At 37.4% G+C, this 13,945-nt stretch overlaps 3 protein-coding genes across 3 annotated transcripts in view; 2 read left to right on the forward strand and 1 right to left on the reverse strand.

Moving 5' to 3' along the window:
• The first annotated feature begins 800 nt into the window (after window positions 1–800).
• On the forward strand, window positions 801–3,945 carry LOC134746834 (transcription initiation factor TFIID subunit 9). Its single transcript, XM_063681402.1, has 3 exons — window positions 801–1,318; window positions 2,341–2,563; window positions 3,678–3,945. Exons 1-3 carry the CDS (start codon window positions 951–953, stop codon window positions 3,804–3,806), a joined length of 720 nt encoding a protein of 239 aa, XP_063537472.1. The 5' UTR covers window positions 801–950; the 3' UTR covers window positions 3,807–3,945.
• Window positions 3,946–5,815: 1,870 nt separating this feature from the next.
• On the reverse strand, window positions 5,816–8,293 carry LOC134746761 (small ribosomal subunit protein eS26). The gene is made up of 3 exons (XM_063681291.1): window positions 8,184–8,293; window positions 7,806–7,983; window positions 5,816–6,016 (listed from the first exon to the last, which is right to left on the reverse strand). The coding sequence occupies exons 1-3, from the start codon at window positions 8,184–8,186 to the stop codon at window positions 5,850–5,852; spliced, it is 348 nt and encodes a 115-aa protein (XP_063537361.1). The 5' UTR covers window positions 8,187–8,293; the 3' UTR covers window positions 5,816–5,849.
• Window positions 8,294–8,655: 362 nt separating this feature from the next.
• LOC134746762 (uncharacterized) overlaps window positions 8,656–13,945 on the forward strand; it is a 29,925-nt gene continuing 24,635 nt past the window's right edge. The window contains exon 1 of the mRNA XM_063681292.1: window positions 8,656–9,168. Within this exon, the coding sequence (XP_063537362.1) occupies window positions 8,988–9,168 (181 nt within the window). The 5' untranslated portion in view covers window positions 8,656–8,987. The remainder of the gene's footprint in view (window positions 9,169–13,945) is intronic.

Consider the following 13,945-nt stretch of genomic DNA (forward strand, 5'->3'; position numbering starts at 1 on the left):
TTGATTTCTGTCATCTTCCTGGGCACATTGTTTTATGTATTTTTCATCACACTCGCGCAGTAAATGTGGAATTGCACGCAGGCTTAGCGGGAACTATAGAAAAAGCGTTTTCCCAAGGGAGTTATGAAGTTTCTAGTGTTATAATTAACCGTTTTTTTGTCTCGCGCGTCTGCAGCGATTTTGATAGCACACGCAGTGCAAGTGTTATTTTATACGACATAATTTCATAGACGTTTGACGTTTAAATTAACACTTGCACTGCGTATGCTATCAAAATCGCTGCAGACTTTTCTTGGTCTAACTCTACCACATCTTAATCTGACGCGCTCGAGTAACTACAAAAATCCCCTCTTGGGCTCCCATACCATCCATAAATAAAGGTTGATATCAAATCACAAGTGCTCATCTATGAATAGAAAATTAGAACATTTGTAAACTATTTTGGTACTAAGTAGTTATTTGCATTTCTTACCTGTTTTGAATTCGCAATTTCAATAAACATTTGAGTATCGAAATACCAAGTGGCCCCTTTCGACGGTTTTTACGCAAATGTTTTATTTTATTTTTTAGTAGTCATTTTAATTACCAAAGTAGTAGAACTTTGAAATCAGGCAACACTTTCATCCTAACCTACTTTAGATCAGTATTAAAAGTTTTAATTTAAAACGTTGATAAAACATTGAAATTACTAAAAAGGCGGTTTTACCATAGACTTGAACGATCCTGCTCTAGAAAGTGACACTGACATGTGTCAAAAGTCAAAACAAAAGTGCCAAAACCACAGCCAAAACTGCTTGCTTGCTTGGTGAATGGTGTTGTGGTGGCGTTGGTGCTTGTGCAAAGTTATAATTTCCTAGATTTTTGCTATTCACACAACCATATTAATTAAATTTCGCTCCAATTACAGAACCGATTATTATCCAATACTTTCTATACAACCTAACAACACAATGTCGGAAAAAGACAAATCGAAATCCAGCAACCAAACCAAGCACATACCAAAAGACGCTCAAGTGATCATGTCCATCATGAAAGAAGTTGGCGTCACGGATTACGAGCCTCGAGTCGTGAACCAGCTGTTAGAGTTCACTTATCGATACGTCACCTCCATATTGGACGAAGCGCGCGTTTTCGCGAACCACGCGAAGAAGAAGTCGATAGATATAGATGATGTACGATTGGCTGTGCAGCTGCAGTTGGATAAGTCGTTTACGAATCCACCGCCGCGAGAGGTGCTTCTGGAGATCGCTAGAGTAAAGAATGTCAATCCTCTGCCTTTGATAAAGCCGCATTGTGGGCTGCGATTGCCTCCTGACCGGTAGGTGGTTTAAAGATAAGATAAAATAAAAAATATTTTATTGCACAGAAAGAATACAGCTGTAATACTTATACACAAGTTTCTTGTGCATAACTGACTTGACATTCGGAAATTTCAGGCGTCCCCGCACTAGGCTATGCCTGTATCGCGGGAGACCGGATGTACATTTGTATTTCATGCACGTTAGAGTAGTAGTAGTAGTAAATCACTTTATTGTACAAAAAAAATGTTAACATGAAATTCATATAAATTTAGGTACAAAGGCCACGTTAACTAGAATAGAAAGATATTTTTACAATTTGACGATAAAGATTAAGATACATGCAATTTTAAGTATTAAAACTATATACTTAACTATGTTGATCTGTTATTACATTATTAGATTATTACTATTTGTTTCTAGGGTCAACTTTAGTTTCAATTATATACTTCAGTCTAATTTAGTTAGTTTTATATCTATTAAAGTTTTGTGTTAAACACTTTTAAGAAAGTTCTATTATTTTAGTCTAATTTAGTTAGTTTAACATTTATTCAAGTTTTGTGTTAAACAATTTTTAGAAGTAATGTCTCAGTCTCATTGTAATCAAGTGTTAACAACTAAAAAGTAACCTCTTAAGGATTTGCCACACTGGATGAGTTTTGCGGGCAGCGGTCAGGTCAAACTTCAACTTCAAAGGTTGCTGTCAATGTTGTTCATACATAATGCGGGTTTGACCTGACCGCTGACCACAGAATGCATCCAGTGTGGCAAATCCTTTAGCCACAGTGCAACTAATGAATTCACTCTGGAACTTTACGGCCATATTGTAGATCGAAGAGCTAAGGTATGAAAGTCATGATATAACAATGTAAAAATATCTTTACTTATACTGCACTAATTCTGAAATGTAGTTTTTTAAAGGTACAATGTGATGTCAAGGATTTTTATGGAGTTTTGCCCCTATTATTGAAAATTACATTAAAGACAAGGACTGTGTTGTCCACCTATTAACTTAATACTTACTTAACTTAAATGGTTTCAGTTACTGCCTATCAGCCTGCAACTACCGTCTCCGGCCAGCGTTCAAGAAAGTGGCTTCAAAGCCAGCCATGGCTCCCACTCCCACCATCAAGACTGTCACATCTTCAAAGGGCGCGAGCCAGAATGTGGTGGTGAAGCGGCCAAGTGGGGCTATAGTAAATGTGTCATCGGCGAAGCCCAGTGTTGTGCCTAAGCCTGTGCTTAAGTTTACTTCAGGCAGTAAGGTAAAAAAACAAATTGTATATTTTTTCTTAAAATTCTGATTCAGAAATTCAAAAGAATACTGTGAAAAACAAAGTCTAAGCTTCGTCTTTCTATGGAAGTTGAAATTTAGTTTTATTGTTAATTGGGTTGAATTTCATTTTCTCTAAATTTTTAAGATAAATGAAATGCTTTGTATATTTTTTCATAGCAATGCAAATTGAATGGCACAAGGTTAAAATTACCTTAGCCCTTATAGCTTATCGCTTCCTCTTCAGGCTCACAAAAGGCATCCAAAACGAATATCATAAATATTATTATTGTTTGTCCTGCAGTCTCACTTTTTTTTTATTCCCCACCGTAAGGCCTCATTCTCACGAGCGCTTTTTCAACGCGCGTTAATAAAGCGCTTAAATCTGCCCACACGCTAAATTCGATTTAAAGACCAAGGCTTAAAGTTGAAAATCCAATAACGCTTGATAAAAAGCGCTACCGCCATCGTGTGAATAAATACACATGTTTCCATTTGTGTCATTCAAACGCATTGAAAAAGCGCTCGTGATAATGAGGCCTAATACAAATACAAAATTGTTTATTTGTTTCAAATACAAATTGCCATATGATTTAGGTGCGGTAAGCAAAAAATTGCCTGTTTCGGGAGGCACCGCTCTTCCCTAGGTTGAAGCAAACTATTTGTATAAATAAAAATTTAAAATCTAAAGATTAATTTCTAAAACTAAAATACCAAATAAAACCGGCCAAGTGCGAGTCGAACTCGCGCACCGAGGGTTCCGTACTTTTTAGTATTTGTTGTTATAGCGGCAACAGAAATACATCATCTGTTAAAAATGAACTGCCTAGCTATCACGTTCTTGAGATACAGCCTGGTGACAGACAGACGGTAAGCGGAGTCTTAGTAATAGGGTCCCGTTTTTACCCTTTGGGTATGGAACCCTAAAAATGACCACTAGCCGACTAATGGTGGGCTACAAATCTACTCGACCAATCATGTTGTCGCATTGCGTATTCTCTGTCCCTCACGAACGCACGCGTATAGCTGATCTATGTAATGCTAGGTCTATGGCGGAGGCACTTAATACTCATAAGATTTGTATGAATAATAGTGTGTTTCTACAGGTGGTAGCAAAACCAGCAGTCCGTGTGACCGCTGGCCCGTCCACGCAGGGCCCCGTCAAGATGGAGCTCGACGCCATGGACTCCGGGCCCATGAAGAGAAAGCGCGAAGACGATGATTACGACTTGTAGATCTCTAACTCTCATTTTATGTGTATTTATGGAATTGGCATATAATTAACTTGCTAAATATGAATTAAGTATTGATATTTCGTTGATTATGAATTTGGTTTTTTATGGCTGTAAGAATAAATGCTATTTGTCTGACAGATTTTGACTTACTGCGCATAATATGTACACGTACGTACCCATCCAGGCCTATAAAAGCGAACCACTACCACTGAATAAATAATAGTACAGAAAGGAAACTTCCTACAAAACCGAAGTTTGACAGCGGTTCAGGGTCGAATCATGCTCTCCCTTTCTATTATATGGCACTATCCCTTTTGGCTATTTAGGGTTGTCAAAATTCAAGTCATTATCTTATCTGTGGTCGTGCACGCAAAGGGACGTCAAGTTGTGCCAACCCTAATAATGCCTCGGAGCAATGCTGAGCCGAACGGAGCCGAGTTTGCCCGAAGCGAGGAGTTTCGCACCCCGCCACTACGTCTATTTACCTATCTATCACTCGAATATCCAAGAGCGATAGAGCGGAAATAGACGTACGTTTCTCGTTTACTCAATTAGGATGGTATTCCATCTGTCCAAATATCTTGATCCAATGTGTTTTGCGTCTCACATTTTGCTTAATGAGAGAGTGAGACGCAATGCACATTTTGACAGGGGCTGTGTTTACTAATAAACCATACAGAACTGAATTGGTTTATAAGTAAACACAATCCCCCTAATGAGGGCGCCACTGGACGGTCGGCACGCATCCGCGTCAGTAGTATTGCCGGTTGGGGAGCCGAAGAGGGAATTTTTGTAGTTACTCAAGCGCGTGAGATTAAGATATGAGTGATATCTTGCTACCCCGTGGAGTCTACCTTGACCAATTTTAGCCGTTGGTTGGTGGGGGCACAACAAATCGTTAAGCAGATTGTGGATTTCGTCATTTTAGTCCAAATTAATGCTATAATTGTGCCAATTACTAAATATGACAATTATTTACGGTTACAATGTGAAAATCAGGCGTCGAACTTGTGGTCGTCAGATTAAGGAAATTCGTAAAAATAAGAGTCATATTAAGTTATAGAAAAATTATAATAGCATTAACTTGGACCAAAACGACCAAATCCACTATCTGCTTAACGATTTTTTTTACCCTCCACCAACCCCCCGAAATAAAAAAAAAAAACTGTAGGAGCTTTCCTGCTAGCTGGAAAAGAAAATTTTATATACTTAACCTTCTTTTTTTATCATCTTTCCGACGCTCGAGTAATAACACATTTAGCACCGCCGGCTCCCCAGCTATAATATTATTTTTCGTTAACCCGCGCCAGCTAGCGGACGCCTTTATGGCTCCTCTACACGATGGCCCAGCGTAGGCCAGTTCAAGGGACGCATTTATGCGTTAGAGGGAGCAAGTGATACTGCTATCTCATTCCTCCCCATAGCTGCGTCCCGTAGACTGGCCTACGCTGGGCCATTACTCTATGAAGGCAATCGCCGCGCGAAGCAGATGTCTGTGAAGACACTGAAGACGAAACTCGGACGAGGCACCGTGACCGCAATAGTTCGTCTAACTCTAACTTTGCACCGATGTGAATACAACAAAGTGAGCAGTGTCATTAGTCATTATATACGTTGTTTTACTAGAAATTTCACATGGAACATGACTGTCTGATGACTAGTTAGACCAAGAAAAGTTGCAGATATTTTGACAGCACACGCAGTGCCGGTGTTATTTATAAGTCAGTTCAGTTTTTGGTTCTTATGGCATCTGTCCATTGGGACAATTAAGACAATTTTGCCAGCATCAAGGTTTTGGGAGCAAAATTTCAGTATCAGAACTTGATCCAGTCCGTGTAGATGCTTGATCGGTTGAAGAATCTAAATAATTTCATAGAAGTTTGACGTTTAAAATAACACCTGCACGTGCCTGCACTGCGTGTACTGTCAAAATCTCTGCACTTCTTGGTACCGAGGTATTGCGCAATAAATTTGCCCATAACAACCAGGATAAAAAAAACAAAACCATAAATTTTTACATTTTTTTAATTAAAAGTAAACTCCCTACTTCCGCTGCACGTTCTGCGGGCGGGACATGTCGCGCGGGAAGTTGCTCTTGGGGGGCGTGCGGATGCGACGGTCCTTCTTAGACCTGTTGCGCACCACCTTGCTGTGGATCGCGCACGACACGCAGTAATGGAGCTTGGCGTACAGCTTGGGAAGCTGGAATGCTGGACAAAGAAAATATTTCATAAGTACTTAGTGGTAAAAATAAAACATGACTTCAGTGTTGCTGGGCTTTGTAAAACATTGCAAGAGGATTCAATGCATATCAAAATGGGTCTCTATTGTATGACATAATTATTGAAAGTCATAAAGTAATGATTGTCATATTAGTCATAATTTGGTTTTTCTCAGAAACGCGTAACTTTTCAAGATTGCCATAAAACATACCTATTCTAACCTATCTATAGGAAAATCCTGAAAGTTAACGGTTTCAGAATTATGACTAATGATTACATTATGTTATGACTTTCAATAATTATGTCAAACAAAGGGACCCCTATCAAAAAAATTTTTTTTACTGAAAATTGAGGTAGAAACTGATTTTAAGTCCCCAATACCTAAAATACTGGGAAATCCCGGTTTTTTTAAACAGTACCGGTTCTGCAATCCTTATTCTCAACTGATAGCATTTTACAACTGATTCTTGTGAAATGTTGCATGTTGATGTTCAATAATTATATTAAATTCTCTTTCCAATTTAGTTTTAGGAGCCGTGCTTGGGAGTTTGCTGCTACTTCATATTGGGGGCTGAATGCTATACCTTATTTTTAATAAAATGTCAGGTTTAAAGAAATGCCCATATTTTTATAGAAATGATATTAACTGATCAATGAAATCGACACTCGACGAATTATAGAAATGATATTATTTGAGCCAGGTATGATTTGTGACAGTTTGATCATCATCATTGGTATGTTAGGGACAAAGCATGTTGTTGATTTGCGTTTGTTGCCACCGGATGAAGCCTGTGTTGCGGATTTCTTACATATAAAGATTTTGTTTTGTCAGTTATTGTAAAAAGTATATTTCGTAAATCAATTTCTTGGTATTGCTCAACATATTTCATGATTCAAAATATTCTTTATTCAAGTAGGCCCTGCAACAAGCACCTTTGTCTGTATAACAAAACATTCCAACACCAGCTTTCTAGTCTAAACAAATATGAATATCAGCCGGCCATTTTAGCACCCCGACCAGGCCAGACCAGACCATCCAGACCAGGTTTAGATAAGGTCAAGGTCATTGCAGTGTAGACCTTAATGGGGTTGGCCGGTCGACATATTTAGCAGATGGCGCCAGCATAGCTTGCCCTGTCAATCCCTAGAATTGTAATTTTTTTTTAATGGAATTTTATGCCCTGGATGCCAGCCCTTTAAGCCAAATCTCATAGAAAAAGGGGCAAGCTATGATGGCGCCATCTATGCAAACCTTTGACAACCCCATTAAATACACTATAAAATATCATAAGGTCTAGGAGACAACAGGTTACCAAAAGAGAAGTCTGTATTATTTATCAGGAGTACTTGTCGGGCGTTCCATTTGAAAATTTAGGCATCATGTGACTTGATGTGACCGATGACTCCTCAGAAGTGGATTCAATTTAAAACATGGCAACTAAGAACCCTTCTATTAGAGATCCATGAACATACTGGTACACCACTACTACAAGGTTTTAAAAGTGTGTGGTTTATTTCTCTGTCAGTTCTGATATATTGTAAAAAACAACAAAAAGTGCATGTATTAATTTTATATTAATGTGATAAAGAAAATAAAACAAACGTTTATTAATAAATATAATTATTCTTTCATCCTCCGTTCCGCACTCCTTCCCAAGCAATGTTCTATAGATTATTAACATCGCCTTGTACAATAACATACCGGCCTTAACTTACCTTCAATTAGTGTAAGGGAAGTTAGATTATGTTAAATAGTACTGAAATGAGCTCAACTTACAGTTGTATACTGAGGCTTCGTTAATATCTCTGACGGCAGCCGCTTCCACGATATTCCTGATCACGAACTTTTTGATAGCCTTATCCTTAGGCACGCAGCGCGCGCAGTTGGTGCATCGCACAGCCTTCACGTGGCCGCGGCCGTGCTTGGATCGTCCTCCATTACGGCGTTTGCGAGTCTGTGAAAATTTAACAAGAAATACCAAGTTGAAGCCACATGTTCCATCAAGGCGATAGGTGACGCGTGTATGACATTTCTCACTGAAATCCTTAAGATAACTTGTAAACCGTTTTCATCGATCACTCTCTATAGGATCTTGATATAATTAAATAATTTGCACTTATAGGAAACTAATTTTTGTAATAAATTTTTACGCACCATGATTATAACCTCTGTTTCGGTAAACGAAGAACGACGGAAAAGAAAGAAGTTATAGACAAGAACCACTTCCGACCATTGACAATGACAATCAGTCAACTATTCAAAATGTTGCCATATTAATTATATTATTTACTTGCATATTATAATATAGTTGGTCAAGCAAATCTTGTCAGTAAAACGGAACAAAGAAAACTATACTCATCCTTTTCTTTTGGATGTTAGTACTAGTGTAAGACAAAGATAGTATGATTCTCTCTATGTTTGAAATGAGACAGTCCCTTGACAAACTATAGCTTCCGTCTTCCGTGTACTATGTATAATTTTTTCCAAAAATTCGAATAAATTGGTGATTTAAATTGTTTTGTAAAATATTATGTTGTAATAAAATAAATTAAATATTTCTAGAAGAAATAATATTCTTTGTTTATTTTTCATAAAGTAGACGACATCCGTTGTTCATGAATCATTCAATTTCATTTCATTCACCATCATTGAAAAAAAAATCTAGTTCTGTTCTGTCACGAAATTGTATTTATTTAATTTTAGCCAATGTGTTACATTATTTATGTTGCTTTATATTAATAGATTTATAATTAAATTTAAATTGTTTAGCGTTTATTAACTGTGCTGGTTATATAATAACGATAAACATGTTCGATGTGTGTTTGTAATCGGCCACATAGTTTACTTCGTCGCACGCAGCACGATCGTCCCAGACTGGCCATTCGAGGTATTTTTCACGGTGTTCTGTGTCCCGCGATGTGGTTTAGATAGTGAATAATAAAGTGGTACGTGTGTGAAATGTCCCAACATGGATGCCCAGAGAGACTGTCGAATAGATCGAAGGGTTTCCCGGATGAGAGCGCTGGGCAGGCCACGATGGAAGTGCTGGTGGAGACCCTGACGGGCACCGCGTTCGAGATGACGGTGTCGCCCTCCGACACTATCTTCGCGATCAAGTCGAAGATCTTCAGAGTGGAGGGTGAGTTACACAACTGTCGTTACATATTTCGTGTTTGGTTATGCGTCATTTATCAACAAAGGAGCCGAGGTTTTGCGCAGTTATTTAACTAATTCACTTGCCACTTGATCAAATATAGCTAGAGAACGAACTGGACTATGCCCTGAATACCTAAACCTCAGTGATAGCACAGTCAAGTGGCTGAGAGAAACAAAACAAAAGCATAACTAGTAGCAACACAAACATTCATACAATTAACTGGTTATCTTAGTCTGGCCTAAAACATTGTAGCACCAGTTTATTTAGTGGCCAATTGACATACTAACTGTTGAAATGCTCGCACAAAACACGTGAACAATGCAATAAAACCAAAGCAAATAGTTGTGTGATAAAAATGTTTTTCCCAACTGGTTTTTTCTATTTATATCTATTGTACGAGAATTGATTATGTTTTAAGCAAACATTTCTACCGTACATTTCATTGCTAAGATATTGTATGTTGTGGAAAAAAGTAGGTAATGCAAGAAAGAGAACATTACATATTCAATAAAATCTAAAAATACTTGTTCAGTTTTATGGCCTTAGCAAATAGCAATAAATTTAATCTCAATGTCACTTTTTCTGAGCATTGATTTGAAATGTTCTATAAATAAGTATTGCTGTGAGATTGATAACAGGTAAACATGCAATTTTTAGCAGTAAACCCACAATCATATTGACCTTGAGTTGAAATGTGGATGTACCTTTCAAGGTCTTCTATTTATGAGCTCCACAGAGCATATCACACATTGCTAGTTTATATTTTTACCTGTTGTCATTAAGTTAAAAATAACCTTGAATCTTTTAAGGTGTATTTGGTTAAATCCGAAAAGAAAAAAAACACAAAACAGCAATTTTTCCTATCGGATTTACCCAAGAACGGGACTTATTACTTTTTTATTTTAATTTATACACCACCTACTTACATTTGTACCATGGAAAACATATATATATTCAGAAATTACAATCGAATTATAGGTCCTCATTAATAGAACAAGTTTACAACAAAGTTTTTTTTTTTTAATTACTAAAAGGCAAGCATTTGACCGCAATCTCACCTGATGGTAAGTGCGGATGCAGTCTAGGGTTGATCATGCTTACCTAAAAAATGTCTATTCACTCTTGATTTAAAAAGATCAAAGTTATAGTGGACTGGGAATAGATTTGCAGGAAGTGAATTTCACTCCTTAGCCGTTCGCATGATAAAGCTGGATGCATAGCGCTTAGTATGAATCAGTGGCAGAGTAACGACGTAAGGGTGAAACGCAAGTCCGCGTCTAGTCCCACTGTGGCAGAATAGAGATGGGGGGATTAGATTATGTAATCCCATCGCACACTCCCCGAAATGTATCCTGTAGAATTACCCAATTTCCATAATTACCTGAATACACCTTAATAATAATTATGTAAAATCCTCTTTGGTGCTTACAGTTTTTAGGGTTCCGTACTCAAAGGGTAAAAACGGGACCCTATTACTAAGACTCCGCTGTCTGTCTGTCACTAGGCTGTATCTCATGAACCGTGATAGCTAGACAGTTGAAGTAATGTAGACAGTTGATTTAAAAGTCACTTTAAAAAAATACTCCTTGAAAAACAAACCGCTGGGATTCCATTCGGCTATTTGGTTGCAGATTTCAGGATATAACATGGTGGGGCTGATGTCACACAAGGAGACTTACACACAGTACACTACACATGGGTCATTTACCTACTGTCTTAATATTTAATCAAGTAATCATCACACGACATGCACATATAATCACACTTTACACAGTACATTTCATTCCGCTAACGTAAGTACATCATATATATATTATCTGTTGTGACCTGGGTTCCGGCAGAAAATCAGTGGTTTGCTCCAAAGAGCGAAGCGTATCACTGAGCCATGACCCTTTTGTCCTGCTGCAACGTACACATTTTGTACATAATTTTACACCATTTCTGTCTCATTTTTATTATGGTATTTTCGTTATAATTTTATTTCTTTGTTAGTGTAAATAGTAATTATTATTATTTTTTTCTGATGTGTTTGTAAATTTATAGTGTGTAATTGCAGCTGTATCTGTATCCGTATCCAAAGGGTAAAACGGGACCCTATTACTAAGACTCCACTGTCCGTCTGTCTATCTGTCACCAGGCTGTATCTCATGAACCGTGATATAGTTAGACAGTTGAAATTTTCACAGATGATGTAGGTATTTCTGTTGCCGCTATAACAACAAATACTAAAAAGTACGGAACCCTCGGTGCGCGAGTCCGACTCGCACTTGGCCGGTTTTTTTTTGTCATAAGATAAAGAAGCTTTTTTCAAAGTAGTGACACTGTTCTGATTGACATTCTTATCTTTATCATAGTTTGCCAAATCTTGAGCTAAAAATAAGTGTAATAACAATTTGTAACACTAATTTTAGCTTCGAGTTTCATCTTATGATTTTGATAAAGAAATATCTATGGCAATTATTCTTGGGCTTAGTATTTGCCTCAAATTCCATAACTTTCCAGGACACCAAAAATGGAATTGACATTTTTGGAACTTTTAATGCTTAGACTTACAATGTGTCTATTTTTATCTGAATTATATTCATTCGAGATGATTATGCTGACATTTGCTGACAATGCATTGCTATATTTGGCAATGCTCATGAGATTTGACCCTGCATAAGCTTGTACCATATTTGGACTGCCATATCATCTTCAAATCTTGACACCATATTTGAAAAACATATTTATTTGTTATACGACCCGCCCTGGCTTCGCATGGGTAGGTCAAATTTTTTTACACAAAACCTTTTGAAATTATACATATAAACCTTACTCTTGAATCACTCTATCTATTAAAAACACAGTATCAAAATCCGTTGCGTAGTTTTAAAGTGACTTTGTTTTATACTATGTAGTGACTAGCGACCTGCCCGGCTTCACATCGTAACACAAAACAAATTATACACCTAAACCTTCCTCAAGAACCCATCTATTGATAGGTGAATCCTGCATGGAAATCCCTTTAGTCTGCCTATTATGTTAACTTTTTCAATTCGAGATTTTATATATATTGTAATTTATTCAAACAAACATCAAACATCAACATTTATTCAGCAAATAGGCCACAAGGACACTTTTACACGTCAACATTGAATTTACATACAAGCAAAATAATACATCAACAATTATAAAATACAACTAACTGCAACGGCTTGACTCCTTGACGCTGCGTAGAGATGTGGCCTCGCTCTGCATGAATTGTTCGGATTATACCCTGCAGCTTCTTTTCGCCATCGCCCTACGTGACAACATTACCATCCTCACCACTTAGATGGTTGGCAGTCCTCAACTGTGCGTCTCTCTAGAAACTTCCTGCCTCGCACAGCTAAACTGTGGAATGAACTGTCGCCTGCGGTATTTCCGGACCGATATGACCTTCAAACCTTCAAGAAAAGAGCGTATTCCCATCTTAAAGGCCGGCAACGCACTTATAACCCCTCTGGTGTTGCGGGTGTCCATGGGCGGCGGTAATCGCTTACCATCAGGTGATCCGTCTGGTCGTTTGCCTCCTATTTCATAAAAAAAAAAAACTACCAATTCAAACTAACGAACATATTACAATTACTTAGAGATGTATAAGGTCTCTTAATGTTGAATTACATAAAAAAACTAAAAATAATATTTAAAAAAACACATACATAAAAAAAACTAAAATTATTTTAAATTAAATGTTGTACATATCTAAACAAGAGTAAATCATCATTATTTCTTACTAAATGAAAATAATTTATTGAAGGAATAACAATACATTTGTTAAAAACGAACTTATCTAAAAAATAAAACTACAAACTAAAGCTAAATCAAACTAAAATACATCTAGAAAATGTGGCCCCTATGGCATGGTGCCGAGGATGCTGGCAGCATTTCCCCACTGTATTGCAATGCTAATATGTTGCGCGAGAAAGCTGCCAGCTCTTTGGTCGCCAGTGAAGTCGACTAGAAGGCTTAGATCATCATTATTAATAACTTTGTATACTATGTTCTAATATTTGGGACATTTGGGTAGGTCTAGCTGGACCTTTCCATACAGCCTTTTTTTAATTAATGGATTTCTCTTTCCAATGTAAAAGCCCCTTCTTATATTATTACATTATTCCTAACTCGCAACTTCCTGCCTCGCACAGCTAAACTGTGGAATGAACTGTCGCCTGCGGTATTTCCGGACCGATATGACCTTCAAACCTTCAAGAAAAGAGCGTATTCCCATCTTAAAGGCCGGCAACGCACTTACAACCCCTCTGGTGTTGCGGGTGTCCATGGGCGGCGGTAATCGCTTACCATCAGGTGATCCGTCTGCTCGTTTGCCTCCTATTTCATTAAAAAAAAAAAAAAATTATTAGCACAAACCACATGCAAATTTCTTATATGACTTATTGATTAATGGGTTTTATTACTCATTAGTAACGAGTAAGCGTAAATGACTCCATTCATTAAACAGGGGACATCATTAATTAACAGCTCCTTATTTAATTAATTTAATTGAATAATGGATGATAATATCAAATTAATAATTCTAAGCCATTAGTATTTCAATGTATAGTAATGTTTTAATTATTTTCTAAATTAATTTCTAATAGGTGTCAGGTACAGTTAAAAAAACCGGCCAAGTGCGAGTCGGACTCGCGCACGAAGGGTTCCGTACCGTTACGCAAAAAACGGAAAAAAAATCACGTTAACTGTATGGGAGCCCCACTTAAATATTTATTTTATTCTGTTA

The sequence above is a fragment of the Cydia strobilella genome, chromosome 13 (genome assembly GCF_947568885.1).
Source record: "Cydia strobilella chromosome 13, ilCydStro3.1, whole genome shotgun sequence".
In the NCBI taxonomy this organism is placed as follows: domain Eukaryota; kingdom Metazoa; phylum Arthropoda; class Insecta; order Lepidoptera; family Tortricidae; genus Cydia; species Cydia strobilella.

What these genes read in the sequence shown, in the direction of transcription:
- LOC134746761 (XM_063681291.1), bottom strand. An exon ending in CGAAGCCTCAGTATACAACT is followed by an intron (nt 6,017 to 7,805) that starts GTAAGTTGAGCT and finishes TTCTTTGTCCAG; the next exon opens with CATTCCAGCTTCCCAAGCTG.
- LOC134746834 (XM_063681402.1), top strand. Translation starts at nt 951, where the DNA reads ATGTCGGAAAAAGACAAATCGAAATCCAGCAACCAAACCAAGCACATA. An exon ending in CTGCGATTGCCTCCTGACCG is followed by an intron (nt 1,319 to 2,340) that starts GTAGGTGGTTTA and finishes AAATGGTTTCAG; the next exon opens with TTACTGCCTATCAGCCTGCA. An exon ending in AGTTTACTTCAGGCAGTAAG is followed by an intron (nt 2,564 to 3,677) that starts GTAAAAAAACAA and finishes GTGTTTCTACAG; the next exon opens with GTGGTAGCAAAACCAGCAGT.